Source organism: Odontesthes bonariensis, chromosome 15 (assembly GCF_027942865.1).
Source record: "Odontesthes bonariensis isolate fOdoBon6 chromosome 15, fOdoBon6.hap1, whole genome shotgun sequence".
Lineage (NCBI taxonomy): Eukaryota > Metazoa > Chordata > Actinopteri > Atheriniformes > Atherinopsidae > Odontesthes > Odontesthes bonariensis.
Genome location: NC_134520.1, coordinates 3230201 through 3253801, shown reverse-complemented (window position 1 = coordinate 3253801; position 23601 = coordinate 3230201). Strand labels below are relative to the sequence as shown.

At 44.5% G+C, this 23601-nt stretch overlaps 3 protein-coding genes across 11 annotated transcripts; 2 read left to right on the top strand and 1 right to left on the bottom strand.

Moving 5' to 3' along the window:
* Positions 1 to 563: 563 nt before the first annotated feature.
* On the top strand, positions 564 to 9782 carry exoc1 (exocyst complex component 1). 8 transcript variants are annotated; one of them, XM_075484679.1, is made up of 21 exons: positions 564 to 642; positions 1344 to 1475; positions 1573 to 1703; positions 1792 to 1951; positions 2292 to 2309; positions 2999 to 3186; positions 3338 to 3565; positions 3784 to 3916; positions 4041 to 4150; positions 4590 to 4658; positions 5821 to 5970; positions 6245 to 6353; positions 6831 to 6875; positions 7264 to 7427; positions 7514 to 7627; positions 7873 to 7952; positions 8078 to 8306; positions 8466 to 8649; positions 8744 to 8943; positions 9057 to 9251; positions 9348 to 9782. In XM_075484679.1, the coding sequence occupies exons 2-21, from the start codon at positions 1352 to 1354 to the stop codon at positions 9498 to 9500; spliced, it is 2784 nt and encodes a 927-aa protein (XP_075340794.1). In that variant the 5' UTR covers positions 564 to 642; positions 1344 to 1351; the 3' UTR covers positions 9501 to 9782. The 8 variants fall into 8 exon arrangements, with proteins under 8 accessions (XP_075340794.1, XP_075340798.1, XP_075340800.1 ...); XM_075484680.1 differs by having other exon boundaries at positions 576 to 642; positions 1340 to 1475; XM_075484681.1 differs by lacking the exon at positions 564 to 642 and adding an exon at positions 666 to 761.
* Positions 9783 to 9855: 73 nt separating this feature from the next.
* Positions 9856 to 21169, top strand: cep135 (centrosomal protein 135). Of its 2 annotated transcripts, none has more exons than XM_075484677.1 (26): positions 9856 to 10199; positions 10477 to 10634; positions 10727 to 10917; positions 11035 to 11202; positions 11296 to 11437; positions 11534 to 11618; positions 11693 to 11821; positions 11931 to 12146; positions 12240 to 12305; positions 12730 to 12880; positions 12982 to 13211; positions 13325 to 13480; positions 13601 to 13735; positions 14140 to 14217; positions 14325 to 14476; positions 14584 to 14699; positions 14798 to 14952; positions 16263 to 16318; positions 16429 to 16597; positions 16707 to 16817; positions 16905 to 17090; positions 19202 to 19411; positions 19532 to 19734; positions 19848 to 19952; positions 20509 to 20664; positions 20815 to 21169. In XM_075484677.1, exons 2-26 carry the CDS (start codon positions 10522 to 10524, stop codon positions 20834 to 20836), a joined length of 3501 nt encoding a protein of 1166 aa, XP_075340792.1. In that variant the 5' UTR covers positions 9856 to 10199; positions 10477 to 10521; the 3' UTR covers positions 20837 to 21169. The 2 variants fall into 2 exon arrangements, with proteins under 2 accessions (XP_075340792.1, XP_075340793.1); XM_075484678.1 differs by having other exon boundaries at positions 20509 to 20689.
* On the bottom strand, positions 20685 to 23318 carry chst14 (carbohydrate (N-acetylgalactosamine 4-0) sulfotransferase 14). Its single transcript, XM_075484688.1, has 2 exons — positions 22706 to 23318; positions 20685 to 22294 (listed from the first exon to the last, which is right to left on the bottom strand). Exons 1-2 carry the CDS (start codon positions 22997 to 22999, stop codon positions 21467 to 21469), a joined length of 1122 nt encoding a protein of 373 aa, XP_075340803.1. The 5' UTR covers positions 23000 to 23318; the 3' UTR covers positions 20685 to 21466.
* Between the last annotated feature and the right edge of the window lie 283 nt (positions 23319 to 23601).

Here is a 23601-nt window from a genome sequence, read left to right as displayed (position 1 = left end):
AGCATAACACCGGGTCTTTAGAGAAATATCAAATATTTTATGGATTAACAATGCCACCTGGTGTTCTGAAAAGCTAATTTTTGATTGATAATGATGATAAGGATCATCATCAGGAAGAGATGTCAGATTTTAGAGTGTGGAAATATACAAAATAGTTTTAAAAAATAATGAAATGTACCATTCATTTGCATACAAAAAATAGAGAACTGATCTAAATATAACATACATACATCCAGTTATCTTTACATTTTACTTTGAGACACATATTTAATTTGGATCAAAGGATTCCAATGAATTTTTGGAGACCAGATCATTTACCAGAGTGAAGACACTGTAGCTATTTTTGAGCATAATGACACAAAAAGAGGAACTTCTTTGACAAAAGTCTCAAGTTTAGCCAAGAAGATTATTTACACATAGCATGCTGAATGCAAGTCATCATAAATGCAAATTTTATCATTTGTTAGTGCCAGGCTTTGGATTTTGTTCAGTCTGCGGTGCTGTCTCTTCATGTGAGGATATTGTAAAGAGTAGTGGGTGTGGATTTCTCTGGATGTTGACAGTGTCACATGACAGCTGCGGCCGACAACCAGGAAGTGAGAGGGCGGTGCTTTGAAGGGCTGGTGGGTTGATATTAATAAGGTAACGGCTTTTTGCGATATTCAACTAATTGAAGATACATGTAAGGCTCTTTGATTGATAAAGCTGACAGCAGTCTGGTTAAACGTTTTGCGAATGTAGCCACACTAACCTCGGTGTTGGTAAGTTTCTTGGTTGATGCTAACCACTTTTAGCTAGGTCCTTAGCAGTCAGCAAGCTAACCGCGGAGAGGACGGTGTGGACATAAACTGGGAAGAACTCCACCAGAAGACGACTTTTATATTTCAAAATACTGTCTATGTGGTTTATGGTCACTGCCTCGTATGCTTAATATAAACAGCCACGGGTGTCTTGTAAAGCACCGAATGCTCAAAAGACACAAATCTAATAACCTCACTAAATAATATCTTCTTTATCAGAAAATGATCGATGCTTTTGATAACTTCGTGGTGGTGAGGAACACCGACGAATCCTCTGAGGTGCAAAACAACAATGGTCCAAATAAAAAGAAGAAAACATAAAACCAGTGTTTAACTAAATCTGCGTTTTGTTGTTGTTGTTGTTGTTTTTGTACTGTCATGCTGTCTGTAATTTCGTATGTTCTGGTTCGTCCAGTGCACGTCTGAGCAAATAAGTTCAACGGCATGTCGGTGAATATTAACGACTAGTCTTAGTGACATGTAATGGATGCGTGTGTCCCTGATGGCCACAGTAATCAGCACCTGTTATGTTCTGTAAGACAGCATCCACCATGACAGCCATCAAGCACGCTCTCCAGCGGGACATCTTCACACCCAACGATGAGCGGCTCCTTGGCATTGTTAATGTCTGCAAAGCAGGAAAGAAGAAGAAGAACTGCTTCTTGTGTGCTACAGGTACAGGTGTAAAAAGAAAAAAGAAAAAAAAAAGCTGGAGATGATGATTAATGACAAAGGCGGATATTTTTTGAAAGTGTGCTATCTTTTCTTCTAGTTACCACAGAGAGGCCTGTCCAGGTTAAAGTGGTTAAGGTGAAAAAATCCGACAAAGGGGACTTCTACAAGAGGCAGCAGACCTGGGAGCTCAGAGACCTGACGCAAGTAGATGCCAAAGATGCCAGCAAGGTTAGACATACGAATTGTCCCCTCTGTAACTCTTGTCTTCTAAGTTTTCTTCATCCCACGGTCGGGACTAATATGCTTTCGCTTTTAGGAGAATCCCGAGTTTGATCTTCATTTTGAGAAGGTGTACCGCTGGCTGGCGAGCAGCACGGCTGAGAAAAACTCCTTCATTTCCTGCATTTGGAAGCTGAACCAGCGTTATCTGAGGAGGAAGATGGAGTTTGTGAATGTCAGCTCTCAGCTGCTTGAAGGTGTGTAAGCCATCTATCCTCAGCCAGCCCTGCGCCTGCATGCACCTTTCCGTCATTTGATCATATTTCTGTGAAGGTGGTTTTTAATTTTCTAATTTTTTTTTTTGTAATGTGCATGTTGGAAGTATCTTAATTTCAAAATTCAAGGTTCCATTTAGTTGTTATTATTCTCAGAAGGGCAAATGTCACCTGGATTTTGGTAGATTTAATATATTTTTTTTTATAAAAAGAGTATTTTGAAGCTGTTCAGGCTCTTCTTTGTATCTTGCTTTGTGGTATGGTTTCCTGTGTTAAATTCTTCTTTGTTCTCACTTTTCTCTCTGACACTTTCTCTGGCCAGAACTTCCTAAAGCGGAAGGTTGGTAGGACTAAACATCCCCCTCCTCACTCCTCTCCATTGTCTTTTCATGACTTCAAACACTCATTCTCATCAGAGACGCTCACTTCCTTGTGGATTTCTGTCATTTGAAACATGCCATTAAACATTTAGGGCATTATTAACTTTACTCAGTAATTTATAACACACATTATAATGTTTTTTTTTTGTTTGTTTTTTACTTTACTCTCAGCTTGTCCACTCCATATAATTATTTAGTTACATATGCTCATTAGTGCATCCTGCGTCTGCTTTGTCCTCATGTTAGTTCATGTTGCTCTACTTTGCAGATTATTAATATTTAATCATTTTATCTTCAAGTGTAAATGTTAAGAAGTATGTTCAGCTAATAAACATACTCGGTTCAGAATTTAGACGTGCTTCTTCTATATATATATATATATATATATATATATATTTTTTTTTTTTTGGCCACGGCCTCAGATTGTTTTCCATTATGTGCTCATTGTCCTGCTCCCTTTTTGTACACTTTTACTGCAGTTTTTCCAGATAAAACAATGAAAACTTTCGGATAGCATTTCCGATTACTGAACGCCACCGCGTCCGTAGTTGGTTCTTCTCGAAAGGTTTTCATACCAGACTGTGGCTGGAAGTCTGTGCTTGTGCTCACGGCTTGCGTGTTCTCTTTTCGTGTCTTTTCGTGGACTTAGAGTCAGTGCCAAGCGGTGAGAGCCAAAGTGTGGCGGGGGGCGACGAGGACGCATTGGACGACTACCAGGAGCTCAGCACCCGCGAGGAGCAGGACATCGAGGGCATGATGGAGATTTGCGAGTACGCCATCTCCAATGCTGAAGCCTTTGCAGAGAAGCTCTTCAAGGAGCTGCAGGTTTTAGATGGGGTGAGTAAAACGCCTGCGGTGAATTTATGTCAGAAACTTGCCTAAACAGGATCCTCCAAGATGACTTTTTTTATTTCTCAGTTTCAGGATGTGGCGTGTTCTTAAGAGACATTCAACCCCTATTCATCTCTAACACTTCTCAATCTTGTAGGCCAACATTCAGTCCATCATGGCGTCAGAGAAGCAGGTGAATATCCTGATGCAGCTGCTGGATGAGGCGCTGGGGGAGGTGGACACCATCGAGGGAAAGCTGAGCAGCTACGAGGAGATGCTCCAGAGCGTCAAGGAGCAGATGGACCAGATCTCCCAGAGCAACCGCCTCATCCAGATCAGCAACACCAACAACGGCAAACTGCTGGATGAGATCCAGTTCTTAGTGGTGAGGCATTTTACCATTCTGTACTTTTACCCACCTGGTAGGTGTGGTGACCTGTTGAGTGCTGAGAAGAGCATTTCACTTTGGGTATATTTTATGGCACATAAACCTGATTTTACAGGGAAAAAAACCAAAAAAAATGTATGTTGTTTATTAAAACAAAACTTTTTTTATTGTTTTGTATTGTTAATGTTTGTGTTCTTTGATCGATCCTCTTGTAGAACTACATGGACTTGTCAAAAGGACACATCAGGGCCTTGCAAGACGGAGACCTGACCACCCCGAAAGGTATTGAGGCCTGCATCAACGCCTCAGAAGCTCTTCTGCAGTGCATGAACGTGGCCCTTCGACCCGGTTAGTTTCCACTCTAAGCAGTATTGATTACTTGCTGCCCAAATGAAATCTACCTGCAGCTGTTTTTTTTTGTTTTTTTTAAGCAGTCAATCAAATGAAAGCAGCGTCATCTTCTTTTCCATAGGCCACGAGAAGCTGCTGGCTGTGAAGCAGCAACTGCTCCTGTTCACTGAACTGAGGGACACCTTCGCTCGCCGCCTCACCAATCACCTTAATAATGTGTTTGTTCATCAGGTAACGAGTTCCTCGTGATTCAAACGTCCTGACAAGCATCGTATTAGCATTGCTCAATATGACCGTCTGTAAATATATACATTTTAAAAACATATTTGAGCGTGTGTTTGTTGGTAAAGACTTGAAGCTACAAATTAATTGATCCTAAAACAATCTAAAACCGCTTTTATTTTTTGTGAACAAAGTAATGGGAGCAGAAATATAGCCCAGGTTTGTGTTGCCCCCACACCTAGCCTGCGTCAGACAGCTGTGAAATGGTGGGCCATAGTCTCCCGTGTTCTCTTCCAGGCTCTTTCTCCCTCCTTATGGACTTCCTGTTAAGCCCAAACACTCCTCCGGGGCTTCCTTGTGTCATTTCCTTCCAGCTGTGTCCCTCCTGTTCTTGACTCTTTGTTGCTTACTTTGAATCATCCCACTCTGCTTTCTGTCTCTGTGTCAGTTCAACCACTTCAGTCACTTCAAAATGACCATCCCTCAGTTCTATAGGTCCTCCTGTCTGTCACTTCCAGTGAGTACCCTCACAACAACCCCCACGTGCCCCTTCTTTGCTAATGTTTGACCTCTCACAACTCACTCCAGCGTACATGCCATGAGACCTCAGGCTTTTCCTTCCACCGTGCATTGTCTAGTGCATGAGGTATGATTTTCACTACCTAACATCCCATTTGATCTCAGAGCTGAGGAGGCTCCGCCCACATTTCTCCTCTTTCACCAACTGACTCGGCTAAGGGCTTTTCATGTTTGGGTGCTCACATGGCTGTGCTGCAATTTTCTCATCATAAAATTCTGTGCCTGACTGCTCTCTGTGCATGTCTTTGGTTAAAGCAGTAAAGACTGAACATGCGAACGCTGATGGGGACATGAGAAGAACATCAGTATGGCAGTCAGAGAGATGCTTTTCGGCGAGTAAAGCTGAGATTGTAGAAGATCTCAGTTTATCCTCTACATTATGAACATCGCATCCTCTAAACATGTTTGTGATAGACGGCAAGGTGGAATGGGACTTGAAATAAGATTTCAACAGCTTTAAACGCTCTCAGACACCAAACTGATGTTAGGAAACAGCCTTTGAAAATACAGCAAAGATGAACTCCAGCTGTTAACTCAGACACACAATATACACTTGCTTAAGAGGATGTAACTTTGCAGTGCCGAGCGAAACAGGCGTCTGTACTTCTACTGTTATAGAAAAAAAAAAAAAACAATGCTTGTGTAAAGCTGTCATCAGTTCAGTTTTTAGTATCGAACATGTGATCAGCTCTGTTAGGTGTGTTTTAGTGTGTGTTTAGACCCAAAAACCTGCATTATAAGTGAAGCAAATTGGATTTATTGTTTTGTACACACATGCTTATATTAGGCATTTGTGCTTCACGCATCAAATGATAACACAGTTAACTTCATGTTAATGTACTACAGATTTCATTCATTACACTAAACGGCCAGTCAGAGTGACCTTTCACTGATGAACCCGACTCCAATTCAGCATGTTGAATCGGCCGGGGGAAATAAAGACGCTGACGGGGTCCGACGACGCCATCCGCGCGTGACGCACCCAAAAAGACAAGAGAAACGGGCATTCCAGACGGCCATTTGTCGATTCGGTGTAGGCCTCTAAGATGCACTTGAACCGGATATATCGCTTACTATCTGTTCTCGCTCTTTTCCTTCAGGGCCACGACCAGAGCTCCACTTTGTCACAGCACACGACGGAGCTCACTCTGCCCAAACACAGCCCCCTGCACAGGGACCTGCTGCGCTACGCCAAGCTCATGGAGTGGCTGAAGAACACCCACAGGGAGAAGTACGAAGGCCTTTCCAGGGTCAGTGCAGTTGTCCCATCAAATATTTCAAGAATTAGTTTGATATATTCTGAATGTGTGCTTAGTTCATTTCCTGCCCAGACTTGGATAAGGTGGTTGATGTGTAAGATTTTGGTTGGTTACTGTGCTAACTGCAAATGTGTTTTGATATGACGACAAACAAAGTTAATCTCTTTAGCTAATGGTTCGTATCCCACTATTTCTTTTGATGTCTTCACTGTGTATTTAAGTGTATCGTTTGTAAATTCTAACGGAGGTCTCCTCTCTTTTGTAGACTTACGTTGATTATATGAGCAGACTCTATGAGCGAGAAATCAAAGACTTCTTTGAGGTTGCCAAGATGAAGATGGCGGGCACATCCAAAGAAGCGAAGGGCAAGTTTGGTAAGAGCTGCTATTTACAGGAGGGTTTGAGGCTTGATGTAACTCGTGCTTCTGTTCTGCAGGTGATGTGGTGGTGTTACGGGGAGTTTCCAATCCCTAAACCTATATTACCAAACTTGTATGTGCCTCCAAAGTGGTTTTCTTTTGTCAACTCTTTCAGTAATGTCTTCTTTTCCCCTTTGCGCAGGGTTTTAAACATGCTCAGTGCTCCCATTTTTAATATGTGGACAGAACCTTTGGTTTAGCTTTGGTTTTGGCAGAATTGTAGGACTCTGCTCTCCGCACTCTGACTTAGCTTTTCCCTCTGAAAACAAAACGAGAATTTGTTTTCCAAAGGTTTGTCTGCCGAAGCCACTGCAGTGCACGTCAGCATATATGTAACTGTACATCTAACATCTTGCCTCACCCCTGCCACGCTGCATGTTTTAAGCCTAACCTGTGTCTGTCTCTGATGCCTGCCTTTCTAACTGGCTGCAGCCACGCTTCCGCGGAAAGAGAGTGCGCTCAAACAGGAAACTGAAAGTAAGTATGATATTTTGGATGGAGCTGTCAGTTTACTTCCCCTGTGCTTCTCATCACTGTGCCCCCTTACTTGACCGCACTAATATTTCCTTAAACCTCCTGCCTACGCTGATATCCTTCGCCCTACAAACCATTACCTCGCCACGTAACTGGTTGGTTTGTGCTAAATCTCCAGCAGCGCTGTTTAATGCATCATCACATTCTCTGATTTTTAACGATGAATACCCCAAAAATATTCTAACCGTTTACACCCACGTTATTTTTGATGATTTGTGATAACCCAAAGTGTCGTAATTGACTTGCGTTCGTCTGCAGTTTGAAATCTACTCGCTCACTTCATACATGACCTAACGTGACCTTTCGCACTGTGTTTGCCGTGCCGTATCAGGCCTGCACGGCAGCTCTGGGAAGCTCACAGGCTCGACCTCAAGCCTGAACAAGCTGACGGTGCAGGGCTCCAACAGCCGGCGCTCCCAGTCCTCCTCGCTGCTGGACATGGGCAACATGTCCGCCTCCGACCTGGACGTGGCAGACAGGACCAAGTTTGACAAGGTGACACAAAGTTCAAATGTGGAATGAGAATAAGCCTGTGTGTGTACTCTTAAAAACTTTTTTTTTTTCTTCAATTGTCTCTGCAGATATTCGAGCAGGTCCTCAGTGAGCTGGAGCCTCTGTGTCTTGCAGAGCAAGATTTCATCAGCAAGTTCTTTAAGCTGCAGCAGCACCAGACTGTTATGCCCCCTCTTGCTCAGGTACATCTGGAATTATTGGAAAATGCTTTGACAGAATGATCAAATGTCATTCAAATGAATAATCTGTAGCTTTACCAGTGGTTTTACCGTTTGAAACGGGAACATTCACCCCCCCATACCGAAAACATGGAATTCTGCAGCACTGACAGCTGCTGGCCCGGCTTTCAAATATAGCATCGTTCATGTAATATGTCACCAGATGTTTGTTCAGATTTGTTAGGCTTTATGTCTGTTTGTCCCCTCAGCCTGAAACTGAGGAGTCAGATGGAAGCACGCCATCGAGAATACCCCCCCAGGCAGAACACAGACACTCCATGTCATCAGAGTCAGTAATTTGACATGCCTGTTAACATTTCTGGTGTAAAATACGATCAATCTTTACATCCCAAAGCAATTTTTCTAATGGCGTTTTTTTACATGGTTCTCGTTTACTTGTTTTCACGACTAAAGGAAGGACCTGGTGCGGCTGATGATGAATAAAATCTTCCAGAGCATCGAGACTGAGCTCAACAGCCTGATCGCTTTGGGTGACAAGATCGACAGCTTCCACTCTCTGTACATGTTGGTGAAGATGAGTCACCACGTGTGGACAGCTGAGAATGTTGACCCGGCCTCTTTTCTCAGCACTACTCTCGGGAATGTGCTGGTCACTGTCAAGAGGAACTTTGACAAATGCATTGTGAGTTGAGTCGCATCAAGTGAGGAAAAGTTTAGAAAAAAAAAAGTATGAAATGGAAACTTTTATTTCTTGATTTATTTATTTTTTTCAACTGAAGTGGGGTCAGCGTCTTTATGTCCTGTTGAAAATGTAAATGTGTCTTCTTTTTTTTTAACGCAGTCGGGTCAGATCAGGCAGATGGAGGAAGTGAAGATCTCTAAGAAAAGCAAAGTCGGCATTCTTTCTTTTGTCACTGGGTTTGAGGAGTTTGCTGAACTTGCTGAGACAATCTTTCGTAATGCAGAGCGCCGTGGGGACCTGGATAAAGCTTATGTCAAGCTGATCAGGGCCGTCTTCACGAACGGTGAGGCTGCTATTAATTGAAGAAAAGAAAAAAAAAAAAAAAAGAAATGCTACAGGTGACGTGGTGGTTAAAGTTGTGAATATTGTCTTTCCAGTGGAGAAAGTAGCCAGTGAAAGCCAGAAAACGCCACGGGACGTTGTGATGATGGAGAATTTCCACCACATCTTTTCCACATTGTCACGTCTGAAGATTTCCTGCCTGGAGGCGGAGAGACGGGAGGCCAAGCTCAAATACACCGACCACCGACAGTCCTACGTCATCAACTCTCTGGGACAGCCATTGGAAAAACTCAATGTAAGAGGGTCGTGTATCACAAAATGTAAACGTTTTCTTTTACCTGAATGTGGGTAAGAGGAATCTAACAGGTCAGAGGTGATCTCATAGATAAACTGTCATCCGTCTCGCAGCATTTCTTTGAAGGGGTGGAAACGCGCGTTGCACAGGGCGTCCGCGAGGAGGAGGTGAGCTACCACCTGGCCTTCAACAAACAAGAGCTGCGCAAAGTTATCAAAGAGTACCCCGGCAAAGAGGTGAAAAAGGGCCTGGAAAATCTTTACAAGAAGGTGGACAAACATCTGTGCGAAGAAGAAAGTTTGCTACAGGTGAGAGATGCATCGTTTCATTAGATAAAAGTGCCCAGCACGTCACACTCCTCATGCTGATTCCACCCTGTTGCACTTTCTCGTTAACTCCACCAGGTGGTGTGGCACTCCATGCAAGACGAGTTCATCCGTCAATACAAGCACTTTGAAGATTTGATAGGCAGATGCTACCCTGGGTCTGGAATCACCATGGAGTTCACCATTCAGGACATGTTGGAGTACTTTTCCAGCATTGCGCAGTCTCACTAGTTTAGCTGCTATGCACTGTCCCTGAAATGATTCACTACTGCCTCACTCTGGCTGAAGATACACTAGCTACCCATTAACTATCCTGTAATGTTTTGTTGAAATATGAACATTTGTGTTGAAATATGAACCGTGTGTTTGTGTATTTTAATGAAAGGGAAGTGCACATCGAACAGTGACGCAGTTATTGCTTCACTGCCCAATTTCTCTGCTCTACATACCAAATGTCTGCCATATTTTTTTTTTCTATTTGCCATGTGTACATAATAAATTTGCATCCCACGATTTAAAGTTAATGAGTATTAATTTGACTGTTAATAACATAACTTGCTACTTCTGTGTTAGTTGAGCTAAAGATCTGTGCCGACTCCGCCCGTCCGTCTTCTTATCGGACAACGCCGGTTGACAAAAGAAGCTGCCCCAGATGTTCCATTGAATTTTTTTTTCTACTTCCATGGTGACAAATCCAAACCTCAGAGCATCGGCGCTCTTTTCAAACTGTTTACCGCGGAAAAATGTTCATGTAGAGGCTTTTCATGATCTAAGGTTTAAAAAAAAAAAAAAAGGCCAATGTATCATGATAATGACCTGTTAGAGGTTGTTGGTCCACGCGACGAGACGATTACGTATGAAGAAGCGTTACGTTGACGTTTTAGCTAACATTAGCGGTCAGGGAAACGATTTTCGATAAATGGCCAACCGGTAAGTTGCAAGTTTTGTTGTACTGAACAAAAGCCAAATGTCAAGTGGTAGTTTAACTGACTTGCGGACTTTTAAAAGCTAGTATCTCGATATTTAACGCTTAAAATGCTAATGTTTTGTTAGCTTGTCTCATTGTCGTTAAGCTTGTTACGTTAGTAAACACCAAACAGGCTTCGCGAGCTATTTTTTTTTTTTTTTTTAACGTTTCAGCGACCGTATCGGGTTTTTTTTTTTTTTTAGCGCAGCATTGGAACAATAAAATACCCCTTTCCTTCAGTTTGTAAATAGTTGTCGGAGTTAGCGGCCTGACCACACCACAGCTATGAACAGCAGCGCAGAGAGGAAATTCGTCAATTTACGGAAACGTTTGGATCAGCTGGGCTACCGACAGCCCCTCGGGATAGAGTCGCTGCCGCTGGTGGAGAGACTGTTCAGGTGGAACCCTGTGTATCTACCACCCCTTATTCTGCCAATGTTAGCAAACAAGTCCCAGGTCATCAAAAGTAATCCGTCCTTCTCTATTTCAGTGATCTGGTGCATACAACCGAGAGCCTGCGCAATGCCAAACTATCAGCAGGGAAAACTGAGAAGGAAAGCCGAAATGTTGACGCTCTCCTGGAGCCCTACCGGAACGAGAATGCCAAAGTGGTCAGGGAAAACAATGAGCTGCACCTTGAGCTCCTGAAACTGAGGGAGGAGAAAGATCGCTTCACCAGAGGTAAGGACCAGACAGCCTCTCCTCTTCCTCAAGAGTCTGAACATGTTTCTTACATTTATAACCTTTAGGCAAGAATGAGTAGTGCGCTGACCCCACCCCATCCTGTCCCGTTTCCAGAGCTCAAAACTCACATTAGGAAACTAGACCATGAGACGTCGGACCTGAAGTTTTTAAACAACCAGTATGTGCATAAGGTTCGCTGCCTGGAGAAGGACAGCAAAGCTAAAGCTGAGCGGATCCAGCAGCTGCAGGAGAAGAACATGCAGGCCGTTGTGCAGACACCAGGTGATGGCAGGCGTCCGTCTGAAGCTCTTTGACAGGCTTCTGAAAGTGATGTTTTTCATCTGTATGCATTTTCTTTATTTTTTACTATTTCAGGTGGGAAAAAGCGCAGTATTCCTTTTAGGCGACAGAGAATGCAGATCGATGAGCTCGTTCCTCCCTCCTCCACGTCTGCTTATCCTGTTCTGCAGCCCGATGATCCATATGTAGCAGACCTGCTGCAGCTGGCTGATGGAAGGTTTGCTTTCTTTTTGTCAAGCTCAACTGTATTATCAAGATTGGTGGTAGCTTGTCTGCAATATTTAACTCGCCTCGTGGTCATTTCCATTTGTAGGATTAATGAACTCCAACAAGACATCATTAAGCTCAAACTAGACCTTGAAAAGGCCCAAGAATGTATAACACATCTAAACACTCAGGTAAGGAAGGTAATGTGATGTAAAAATGCTGTGGTAGGAGTTGCTTTGGCTGTAAGGAGGTGTTTCTTAAATAGGTGGAGGAGAGGAACAAAGAAATGGAGCGTCTGAATCATGTACTTCGCGGAGGACGACCTCATGATGTCATCACACTTGAAGCTCAGAGCGTCGGCAACGAGAAACTGATCGCTCATCTAAACCTGCAGGTAATCACACCTCACCGCAGATGGAGTATTAAAAAGTCATCTCATAGATAAGGGCCATGAGTGGCTGAAGATACTCACCAGCTGTACTCTGATGCTCTACACCCCATAGATTGAGTACCTACAGGAAACCAACAGAACTCTGGAGCAAAAAATCAGCGGACTGCAGCGGAAAAAGCAGGACGCCTCCTCCGAAGTGGCCAATTTGTCATTAAAAAACCTGGAACTGTGTGAAGAGCTGACGCACATAGATGATCTTGCGAAGCGCCTGGAGATAGACAAGGAGCATGTACTGGAAACCGCTGACATGGAGCTGCAAGAAACTAAAGTGAGACTAAAAGAGAGAAAACTTTGTGCGTGAGGTTTAAAAAAGACAAATGAAATGTTGTGCATTTGAACTGACCATCTGTTGTTCCAACAGAAAGAAATTCAAAGGCAGCAGAGAATCATCAAAGATTTGGAGGATATTATCACAACGGCAAGAAGGGTGCGTTTGATACGTAGTATGAGCAGTTCTTTATTTTCTGATCCAGCACGTTCTGAGCTGCTGTACAGTGGCTCGCAAAAGTATTCACCATCGCTGGCAGCTTTCCTACTTGGTTGCCCTACAACCTGGTGTTAAATTGACATTTGGGGGAAGTTTTATCATTGGATTTGCGCAACAGGCCAACGACCACTAAGATGCGAAACATTTCTTATTTGAAGCAAACAAGAAAAAAGTGGTAAATTTAAGCATGCATAATTATGTACTAATTTAAACTATTTTGTGTGGGTCCACTACATAAAACGTCCAATTGAATTCCAGTTTATAATGTAAAAGGACGCTATACTTTTTCAATAAACTTTTTATATAAACTGTATGTGATTTATATGAACTGTATGTGATATGTCTTTGGAATGATTGAATTCAGGAGACATCTGAAGGTGAATTTGAAAAGGACCGCCTCAGGGATCAGCTGGCGGAGCTCAAACAACAGAACGAGAAGATGGAGGGACTGGTGAATTTCCTGGAGGACGAGAAAATCAGGCTGCAGGACAAAGTGGAGCAGATGCTGGCAGCTGGTAGGCAACAGTTTGGTGCACCTCAGCTGCTAAAGCTCGTTCCGTCGGCCTTCTTTTCGTTTACATCGGTTTGTATTAGTGAATCGCTGCTGTTTTCATAGACAAAGACCTGGTACTGGAGCTAGAGACCATGCGTGCCAAACACGGTGTCTGTGGAAGAGAGCGATCCCCATCTCGTCTAGACGTCTTTGTCAAGAGTCTTGAGGAGGAGAGAGATTACTATCGCCAAGAGGCCGAGCGCTACAAAAGAGCCAGAGGAGCTGGTTCTCCGGGCGTGAGCCCCATTCGTAGTCCAGACAGAGGCAGGAGTCCAAGGTCTAAAGTAAGCAAGGTAAGAGATGACGACACAAAGAAACCAAACAGATGGGTTTCATAAAGCAGAAGTTTAGAAAAACAGAAACAAAGACTCTAATGTTGATATTGTAATGGTTTGGCATGATTCAGAGCGGCGTTGCAGAGGCAGAACTGTTTCACATAATGAAGGAAAGGGACGAGCTTAGGGCGGCTCTGCTGGACATCGAGAAGCACGTGGAGGACATTCAGAGCAATGTGAAGGTCCTCAGCAACGAGAGGGACCATTTCAAAACCCTGTTTAAGCAGGTACACCTTCTTCTTTTTGTTTTTTTCCCCAGATATTCTGCTGCAGGTGTGCACTTGACATGACAACGATAAATACAAGCGATTCACAGTCATAGGAACCACATATTGTTACCCCTTTAGGCTCAAGATGACCTCACGTTGGCCCGTAGCGCCGACATTTCAGGCGTCTTAAAGCTGCAGGAGGAGATGACGCGGGCAGAGGTGAAGATTGAGCAGATGACCGCTGAGAGGGACGCACTGATGGAGAGATTAAAGGTCGGCCCACTTGCATCGCACACGTGACTCTGATGCACGATTGTGAAGCTTAAAAAGACAATAAGTCAGCCGCAGGGCACCCGTCATTGTTTTAGGAAATACATCCACTGCTTGTTTGACTCGTTGGATTTCTAACTGTCAGGATTTCACAATGATTTTCGGGAGGGAAAATGTCCCCTGACTGGGTTTCTTGTAAACTTTAAGAAAAAGTTTTTAACTTTCAAATGGAGTTACTCAGCAGTTTTGGAAATGTTCTGTGACATTTCAAAGATGGAGCAATCGGTTGGTTTATTCAGTTCAAAATGATACTGGTGGTACATGTTCAGCTCACCTGAGAAATCGCTGTCGGTGTAAACAAGTCGCTCGATTGAGAACGTTGTGACTAACGCTATATTAATCCGAAGATCGCCCAGACTTCCGCTCTCACGGACAGACAAGTGGAGGAGAGGAGGATTCTCGAGCTGGAGAACACCATCAAAAGTGTGAGTCTGACGTCCCGACATAACTGTTGGAGCCTTTTCTCCCTCCCTAGTGATTGGAAAGTAATTCCCTTTTGCTCCGCTGGTGCCGCGCATGTTTTGGGGTGCAGCTGGAGCGAGAGCGGCTCGACCAGCGCTCACAGCTGTGTCTGCTGAAGGAGAGCAGGGAGGCTGCGGAGGAGGAGCTGACGGTACGGTCCGCTGCTCTGGTCCACAATGCAGAGGAGGCCGCCCAGCAGAGGGCAGAGGCGAATGCTCTGAGGTGATATCCTCAATCGCCCTAATGCTGAGGGATTATTTCCACGTGCATGTTAAAAAAGCTGACACTTTTTTTTTGTTTGTTTTGTTTTTCTTCGCCCACATCTTTAGGCTGCTACAGGAGCAGATGGAGCAAACGTTATCCGATACCCAACACAGGCTCTCTGTAAAGGCGAATGAGCTGCACGCCGCCCACGAGCAGATTGAAAACCTCGAGCGGAGATTTGGTGAGTCTTCTGCTCCGTCGTGGAGTTCTGCTTCCGTCGTTTCCGCTAAGACTGCTCAGCCGTTGGCTGAAATTAATTTATTTTTATTCCACTCCCAGCGGAGCTGAGTCAGCGCAGCATCAAGCACAAAGAGGAAGTGGCTGCCCTTCAGAAGTCACTGTCTACCCTGGACAGAGAGAAGGATGTTCTGCAGGATGACGTGGATCAAAAGACTGAAAAACTAGTGGTTCTCCAAGAGGAGCTAGCCAAGAAGGTAGCAGTCCCAACAAACCTCACTACGATCGCAACCATCTGTGAAAGGACAGGTTCTAGGGCCCTATAAAATCTGTTTGATTTTCTTTTTTCACGAATTCCTGTATTTTTTATTTTTTTACCTTTTACACCTCATTCTGACTGAATTGATAAAAAGTGATTAGAAAGCGTACTTTTCAATCAGCCTGTCCTGACATGCCGCGAGCGATGTCGCTCCATCCAGCGATGACGCAGACCCCTTATAAAATCGCCCGCGCTGTCTGTATGTGGACGACATTTCGCCGCGGCGTCCCGCCCCTAAACACTTCTTATTGGTTGAAATGAACGCGCTGCTTCCTGTTGACAAGCTAGTTAGCAACAGGTCAGCATCACTCAGGGAATAATGGACGAGGAGAAGCTGATCTTTACCGTGGAACAGCACCCCATGGTTTATGACCCCAAACACCTGTACCACAAAGATCTGAGCCAGAGAACTCAGTGTTTCAAGTGAGTACTTTCTGAACCAATAGTATCACTCCCGACAAAATCGTCACGCTGCATATCAGGACACCCTCGCGAAATTTCGTTGTCGTATCGCGTCAGTTTCGCTCGCTCACTTTCAGTCAGGCTGAGGTGTTACTCTTATTTTACTACCAAAAACGGTGTGTTTTTAATGCGAATGACTAAAATGTACACAAATTAAATAGAAATTAACCTAAATTTGAGGTGAAAAAAAACCCCCAAATTTTTCCTCGATACATCAAAAACAAGCAGCAAGTAATGAAACTTTAGCTGACTTGACATAAAACAACAACCAAACATTTTAAACGTCTTCAAATTTAACTTAACCAAGTTACTTAAAGGGAAACCTGGACCTTATTTCTAGCTGTACATACGTTCATTTACTCATTGATAACATTTTGGTGTCACTCTGAGTCGTATCCGCGTACATTATAACGAGAGTAAACGGGGCAAGGCCAATACAGCCTCTAAATAAGGCACGAAACTCCTTCATTTCACCAATATTATTGGTGAATTGAAGGAGTTTCGTGCTGTTATAATATACGAAGGGGGCAGGGGCTTAGTCTGGAGGGGGGCTTGTTGTGCCACCCAGATTTGCTTCCCTCTGTGCAGGTCTCTCCAGACATATGTTTCTCTTCCACGTGAAAACAGCATTTCAGTGAAATATATCAAATTCTACGATATTTAGCGTTAAAAATATATTCCGTTTTAATCGGCCGATTCCGTGAAATTATAGGGCCCTAAGGTTCCCGTCTGTAAAGTCCGGTGGTTTTACTAACGAGGCGCATTCTATTTGGCCTTTTCACGCAGGAAAAGACCCTTGAGGATGTGAGACTCACAGTCAAAAACATGGACAACTCACTCGCGTGAGTGCAGTGCTCTCATGGTGGCTTCAGTACATCTGATTTATTTCTTCTTTTTTTTTTTCCCTTCACTAATGAGATTGTTGTGATGCCTGTGACTTCAACCCGTTCAGTCAGCTGCAGGGAGCATCAAACAGTCGTGAGAGGGAGGTGAGCAGTCTGAGGAGGCAGCTGGATACATGTCAGGAGGAGCTGGCTGCACTCAGGAGGGACAGAGACATCATCATCAGAGAGAACAGGAGGCTGCAAGATGACCTGAGCACGATGACCAGAGAGAACCAAGTAAATGATCATCAGATTTTCACAGCCGAGCGCCAAGTCCTCTGTGTCATAGACCAAAACTAAAGAGAAAGTAATGGAAGTTTTTGGTGTTTTTTCCCTCCTTGTTCAGGCTGTGCATGCGGAGATGGAGGAGGCTTTGCACGAGAAGGACGAGCTGAAGTTGAGGATGCACTCTTACATTTCCGAAGTGTCCAGAATAGAGAAACTGATGGCCACGAAGGCAAGGGGTTGTTTTGCTTGCGAGTCATTAGAGCTCTTTACGCGCACCGCAGAGCTCCCCTGCTGACTGTTCGGTGTTGACCCTCAGGAGAAGGAGAACAGGGATTTGCTGGAGCGGTTCAGGATGGCCCACTCTGAGGTGGAGGAGCGGGATCACAAACTGCAGAAGGCTGAAGGCCTCAGTAACTCCATCCGCCTGGAGCTGCTCTCCTCCGACACGGAACGCAGAAAACTCCGAGAAACCGTTGGACAACAGGACAGAGAGATCCAACAGGTGAGACCCTAGATCAGATACTCACAATTTTTTCCACAAGAGCCACATTGGCAGAGGAAATTCAAGCAGGGTTCCCGCGGGGTCTTAAAAAGTCTTAAAAGCATTGAATTTATGAATTTGGAAATAATACCTTAAAAAGACTTGAAAAAGTCTTGAATTTTGATATCTGGGTCTTAAAATTTGTGCAGTAACTTCTCCGTATCGCATTCTCCTCAAACGTTTCATTTGTCAACAAGGCTACTATTATTTTGAAAAGCCTAAATAACGTAGCCTAAATAAAGAGTGGCGGAACCAATCATTGAGAACGCAACGCTGCCGCTACCGCTCCGCCCGGGTCCGATCACATTGCTACAGCACTGACACAGACCGCAGCAACAAGCCAAGCAGAAGCATGAAAAATCAAGGCAAATCTCAGCAGAAAACAAGAAAGTTTAACTTACGCCGTTATGTTGTTTTTTAACATTTGTTTGCTTTTCCTTGCTTCCCATTTCTTGCTGGGATTATGGGGAAATGTAAATGTAATGAAGCGTGGCGCGAGAAATAATCATTTTGTCCACTGGTTAAAACCAGTGGACAATAATGTAGACGAGGCTTTTTGCACAGTGTGCAAAAAGAGGATTCAGCTTGGTACCATGGGCTTGAAGGCTTTAGTCTCACGCCAAGTCCCCCAAGCACATGAATAATATCAAAGCGAAGGATCAAACTCCTTCCATCGCCGGAGTGTTTCAACCGGCCAACGCTAGCCAGTTAGCTATTAATGTATCTGAGCTAGCAGATAACGTTAACCAGCCAACTGCTAGTACAGCCCCTCAAGGGAAGAGCCACTTTTACAACAACATACTAAGTCCCCTTTTGCAAATACGCATTTCTACATATAAAACATCCCACAAACAAAAGAAACAACACAGCCAATATATTTTCAATTAAGACCACATTTACCTTAATACTGGGATGAGCGGAAGCTGGCGTGCATGTCCTCGACTTTCTTCCTGTTGTATTTGTAGTTTGTTGTTGTAATCGTAGTGAGACATTCAAGATGAGCATGGTTTTTGCCCTTTTTAAATTAAAAACCCATCCATCGTGCCTGCATCTCGCGGTACTCCCGACGTTTGCCTGCTCGTCCCCTCTTTGGCGTCTTCATGCTGATTTTCGTTTGGTTTTTGCCCTTTTTTAATTAAAAACCGATCATTGTGCCTGCATCTTGCGCTGGCTAAAGGAGCTAGCGCGCACTGCAGTCAAGTGTGACGGTGGTTTAAGCGGGCTGCGTTGGCAGGTTTAACAGAGCCCCCTTTAGGAAACACCATTAAGCCTTAACTAATAGCCTACTACATTAATACTACTACTACTGCTACTTAATACTACAAAAACGCAAACTTAATAAAAATACTTAATACTGTGCAGAATTCACTGTATGTTAGGCTATTTGAAAAATGTAGGCCTAGTTATTGTTACCATATTGTTATAAGCTACTATGCGAGTGCGAGCCGCCAATTAAAGCCTGAGGAGCCGCGCAATGAGTATCTCTGCCCTAGATGAAAGTTTGTTGGGTTTTTTTGGGCGGGGGGGGGGGGGGGGGAATACCAGGAGGAGAGTGACTGATGCCCAAAAACCTATTGTAGTAACTATTGGTAGTTTTATTTTTTTGTTATTATTTTATTTTTTTAACTGCTACTACTACTCTTGCTGCTACAACTACCACTACTGATGTAGTATGATGTGACATGTTCTCTATTTTTTTAATTTATTATTATTATTTGTTTTTTTATTATTTTTTTTCCTTAATATACCGATTTTGTGTATGTTATGTGTGTATGTAGGCTATATATATATGTATATGTAAAAACACACGTATACTCTGTGGGGGGGTTGGAGTTTGTCTGGGCCTGTCTGTGTCTCTGTCTTTGTCCTGTGTTTGTGTTGAGTTATTGTAGTGAATTGTGTTTTTGTTTGTTTTGTTGTGAGCGGTTGAGTGAGGGGTTGGAATATTAAAAGCAAAGCTTCCTCCATCCCCTTTTCAAATCGTAGTGTTGTAGCTAATTGTGAAACTCTATTCTGTATACAGATTTGAAACAAACAAGAAACAAACCTTTCCACTCCACTGTTCCTCTAAGCACATGCAGGCACTGCAGGCATATGAAGCCCAAGTGTCCTCGCTGGTTCGTGGAATGTCCCGACTGGAGGAGGAGCTACACAAAGCGCAGGAGGAGAAGGCTGTCCTCCTCTCAGATGTGGCTTCTGTCAGGGAGCTCTGTGTCAAACTGGACTCGGGGAAGGAGCTCACCGCGCGTCAGCTCACCGCCAAGAGCATGGACCTCGAGAGGGTAAGGCCCGCTACCGTTTGGACTCGTTTCTATACGTGCTCTCATGGTGTGGAAAGGCGCTTGCATTCCACTGTGTGCGCGCAGGCGCTGCGGTTTTTTTCAGCCGCTTTTTGTTCTTAGGTCACGGGAGAACTGGAGGATGTTCGGTCGGAGGGGGAGCTACTGAAGAAGCAACTAGCCAGTGAGAGGTTGACTGTACGCAACCTCGAGACGCTGCTCTCCACCAACCGGCAAAAAGAGTTCCAAACGCATCTGACGGCCAGCGAGAGGGAGTTGGAGCTGAAAGTCCTGCGCGACAGGCTCGCCCTGGCAGACAGCAAAAAGTAAATAAACCCAGTTCGGCGTACTGGTTTTAAACCAATAAAAAAAAAAAAAAAAATGTCTTTCCCAAAGAAGTGGTTGAAAATTATTTGCGCGTGTGCAAAAAAAAAAAAAGTGCAGAGCACGCCAGGGAGGTGTCCCAGCTCCGTGGGAAAGTGTCTCAGCTGCAGACGGAGATGGACGTGTTGAGGAGACAACTGACCACCGAGCGCTTTGAACGGTGAGCTCATTTGACTCCACTCTGACGCTTTGAAGCTTTTACTTTCAACTGATTTGCAGGTTGTTTTATGACATAAGATATTATTTAACATGATTTTTAAAAAAGAAAAAAACAAACCCACCCATTTACATTTCCCACGGTGTAGTTACAATTTGTCTTAAAAGACGACTCAACACCATTAACATTACCTTTACCCATGTATCCCCCCAATAAATCTATCCTGTAATCTCGGCTATAGTCCAGACTATTTTTCACATGAAGCATGTTCCTCACGGGGAATCAGACTGGGGGGGAAACGAGACACTTTTATAGTTTTATCTTTTAAAACACGTTTCCCCGAGTGTGGGAGCTATTATTGACTGAGGAGTTGTAGAAGGTGATGCTTCGCAGCTGGAAATGAAAAGATTTGTTAAGCTGCGAGAGAGTTTGGTGAATTTTTTGCTCCATCTTTAAAAATAGTTCACAAAGGTAACCAAAATCATTCAGTCGCTCTTTGTGCAAGACTACCGGGACATGGTGGGGATGCTTTTGACACCTTTTGCCCTTCTGTCCTCAGTGAGAGGGCAGTTCAGGAGATGCGCAGACAGGGTTTGTCCTTCTCCTCCCTGCAAAGCTCCTCATCCCTCAACGTCTCCAGCAGCCCTCACCACACCTCCGTAGACCGCTCCATCCTCCGAACTCTGGACCGCTCGAGCGACAGGTCGACAGACAAGTAAGGGGAGGCTTTAGATGTGAAGGTGATGAAACGGCTTTTATTCAGCAAACATCCCGAAATCTGACGGAGCAGTGTTTAAAAACGTGTTGGGCTCTTTTTTCCGTGTTCCACCACATGCTCAAACCCTCTTTCTGTTGTCTTTTTCAGGAGCGTAAGCTTCAAGGATTAAAGTCGAATGAAGGCGCTGACGAGCGGGTCGGAGAAACGCTTTGTTGTTCCGTCCGACTGGAGTCAGTCTGGACAAGCAGAACACGCAAAACCATTAGTGTTATTCAGACAAACTTTAGACCCAACTTCTCACTAACGCACTCTCAGCTGGGCGATTTCATTTCTGGGACCAACGATTCGCAGCATTTCTAACTTGATACACGTGGCAACAAATGTTTGGTATGCAAGACGTTTTGTGCATCATGTTTAATGTTCATGGGGTGTTGTTGTTGTTTTTTTTTTTTAAAGAAAAGAGATTAAATTATTCATAAAATAAAGAGATTTAAAAACCACACAGGAGAACTTTGATTTCCAGTTTTGTTTAGATGTCAAATGTCACGTGGAAGATGGAAAAGAGGGGTGACAAACTATCAAAAACATCAAAGGTTCACCTGTTCACGTCAACATTTCCATCGTTTAAACACTGAATTGGTTTTTAGTGGTCTGAAGTCTTTCCCAGCGATAAAGAATGTAACAGCTCTCAAAATACTGTTGGGTTTCCCCCAGAATTTAAAAAAAAAAAAAAAGTGCCTTTTTTTTTTCCTTTCGTAAAAAAAATAATCTGCAAAAAGCTTTAAAAAAGTTGCGCCTTTCAATGCCGGCAGTGTGCAGTGGTCGTGTTGGGCAGGGGATAAGCAAAGAGGGAGAAGTCTAAGATGTACTTCGGCAGGAGTTCCCTCAGAAGCTTCTGAGGCAGGCTGCACAGGTAGTAGTGTAACGTTTCCGTGGTGACCGGCTTATACCACGTCTGCCTCTCGGGAAAGTGCACAAAGGGAGGCGCCCCGACGCGCTGCAGCACATACTCCGCGTCCTTTTCCAGGTGCTCATACGAGCCGATGAAATCGTAAGAAACCGCGCACGGTTGGCACAAGTTGTACACGGGCATCCAGTGCTCGTTCATGCGCTCCACGTCCTCGTCCAGCAGATAACGGACGAACTCCGCGAAGGTAACGTCATCGCCCGCCGCGGACGCGTCCTTTGCGCGGCCTTTCCTGTAGCGCTTCACGATCTCCGCGCCGTACTTTCTCTGGTAGGACTCGATCTCTCCGAACTTGTTCCTGTAGGCGGAGAGCAGGCGCTCCATGGGCTCTCGCACGAACATGAACTTGAAGTAGTGCGTGAGGCGGTAGCGGATCTCCTCCGGCTTCAGGGAGGACAGGAAGAGCAGGTCGCTGCGGTGGTCCATCTTGACGTTGACGTCCACGCTCTCCAGAGCTCCGCTCATGACCTTCAGAACCCTTTTCCAGTTGGAGCAGGCCACTTTGGGCACGTAGCAGTAAAGGAAGCGGTACTCGTCGTTCACCAGGACGTGTTGCAGCAGCGTCTTCCTTTGCAGGGGGCTCAGCGTCCAGATGCTGTGGGGCACGTTCCTCTGGCCGCACATGGTCCTGATGGTCCGGTTGCGGATCTCCTGGAGGATCTAAATGCGAACAAAAAGGGGCTTAAAAACCGTTTGGCATAAACTTATCAGCTTACAAGTTCGTACAAGAGCTGGAAAGATGCAGACGTTTAACTTTTCATGACAGCACTGCCCTAAAAATGGTCGGAGAACCTGAGACGACATTTCAATTTAAAGCCCAGCAGGAAAATGTCAATGAGGACACTTAACGTTAGCGGTGTTGGGTGAGCAAATAAAAAGAAGGAGGACACTTATAACTGAAACAAACAAACAAAAAAAGCTTCACGTTTCACAAATGTGAGTGAGCCAATGGAGCCTTCAATCAGCAGGTCTGACCACTGGGGAAACCAGACTTAAGGGGGAAATGCCTGCTGCATGAAGCTCTCTCCCTCCGAAAAATAAACGCGTCATGGTGCGTTTGGTTATTTTTACCTGAGACTCCACGTCCGCGCCGTTTGAACCGTGTTTCCCAGTCTGCCGGATAAAGTCCAGCCGCTTACCGTCACCCCGGGGAGAAGGGGTCTCCATGCTGTTCAGCATTCCTTTCTCTATCATGAGCAACAGGCCTCCGGATGCAACAATAACTAGGAAGGTTAGAACCGACGGCAGCACGGCGGAGCTGCGGCGGACCGAGCCCGAGCTCACCGTGGTCTTAAAGTTTATTACCGAGCCGCTCCGCGCTCCGTCGCTCCTTTTCGTCCCGTAGTCCTGCCTTCGTGGGACCATCCTTTGTGCCCTGTTCGCCTCTCTGGTCCCTATCAACTTGATCTGGTTAGACGCTGAGTATTACGTGTGAAATTTTACCCCTTGTTAAGCTACCTACCACGTCCCATACTTAAGTTCGGACGTGCTGGCAGTTTGCAATTATATGGCATTTCCTGTTTGAGATGTCACAATAAAACCCAACTGTAAACTTTTTTTTGTTTGTTTTCTTTTTTTTTTCTCTTTAAACTGCTAGATCTGTATCGAGTTGATCAGTTACTTGATCAGTTTCGGAGTTTACTCTTAGTGTTTGAGCTAACAGCACTGCGGAAGCAGGACGCTCTGGTCCTCAGCGCCTCCTTCTTTGAGTAAGCCAGCTGGGAGATGTAGTTCTGGGGCCATTCGTGTCTGCATCCGCCTAAGTGTACGATTCCATAGGTCCTCAAAAATGTTTGAATCGCAGCTTTTAGAGCGGAACTCTGTTGACCTGTGTGCATCCTCTCAGAACAGTTCCACTCTAACAGCATCCTGATCCATTTGATTCCAGTTTGGTCACATTTGTTCTCAAGTAATTTGTTGCAGTACTTTTTTTTTTTTGTAACATTTGTTTTTTGGCAACAAGAAAA

Coding starts and splice junctions, on each gene's coding strand:
- exoc1 (XM_075484679.1), top strand. CDS start 1,352: ATGACAGCCATCAAGCACGCTCTCCAGCGGGACATCTTCACACCCAAC. Junction 1,704..1,791: donor ATGCCAAAGATGCCAGCAAG/GTTAGACATACG, acceptor TTTCGCTTTTAG/GAGAATCCCGAGTTTGATCT. Junction 8,650..8,743: donor CAGGGCCGTCTTCACGAACG/GTGAGGCTGCTA, acceptor TTGTCTTTCCAG/TGGAGAAAGTAGCCAGTGAA.
- cep135 (XM_075484677.1), top strand. CDS start 10,522: ATGAACAGCAGCGCAGAGAGGAAATTCGTCAATTTACGGAAACGTTTG. Junction 17,091..19,201: donor AGGACAGAGAGATCCAACAG/GTGAGACCCTAG, acceptor TGTTCCTCTAAG/CACATGCAGGCACTGCAGGC. Junction 19,735..19,847: donor GCCCTGGCAGACAGCAAAAA/GTAAATAAACCC, acceptor AAAAAAAAAAAG/TGCAGAGCACGCCAGGGAGG.
- chst14 (XM_075484688.1), bottom strand. CDS start 22,999: ATGGTCCCACGAAGGCAGGACTACGGGACGAAAAGGAGCGACGGAGCG. Junction 22,295..22,705: donor GCGCGGACGTGGAGTCTCAG/GTAAAAATAACC, acceptor GTTCGCATTTAG/ATCCTCCAGGAGATCCGCAA.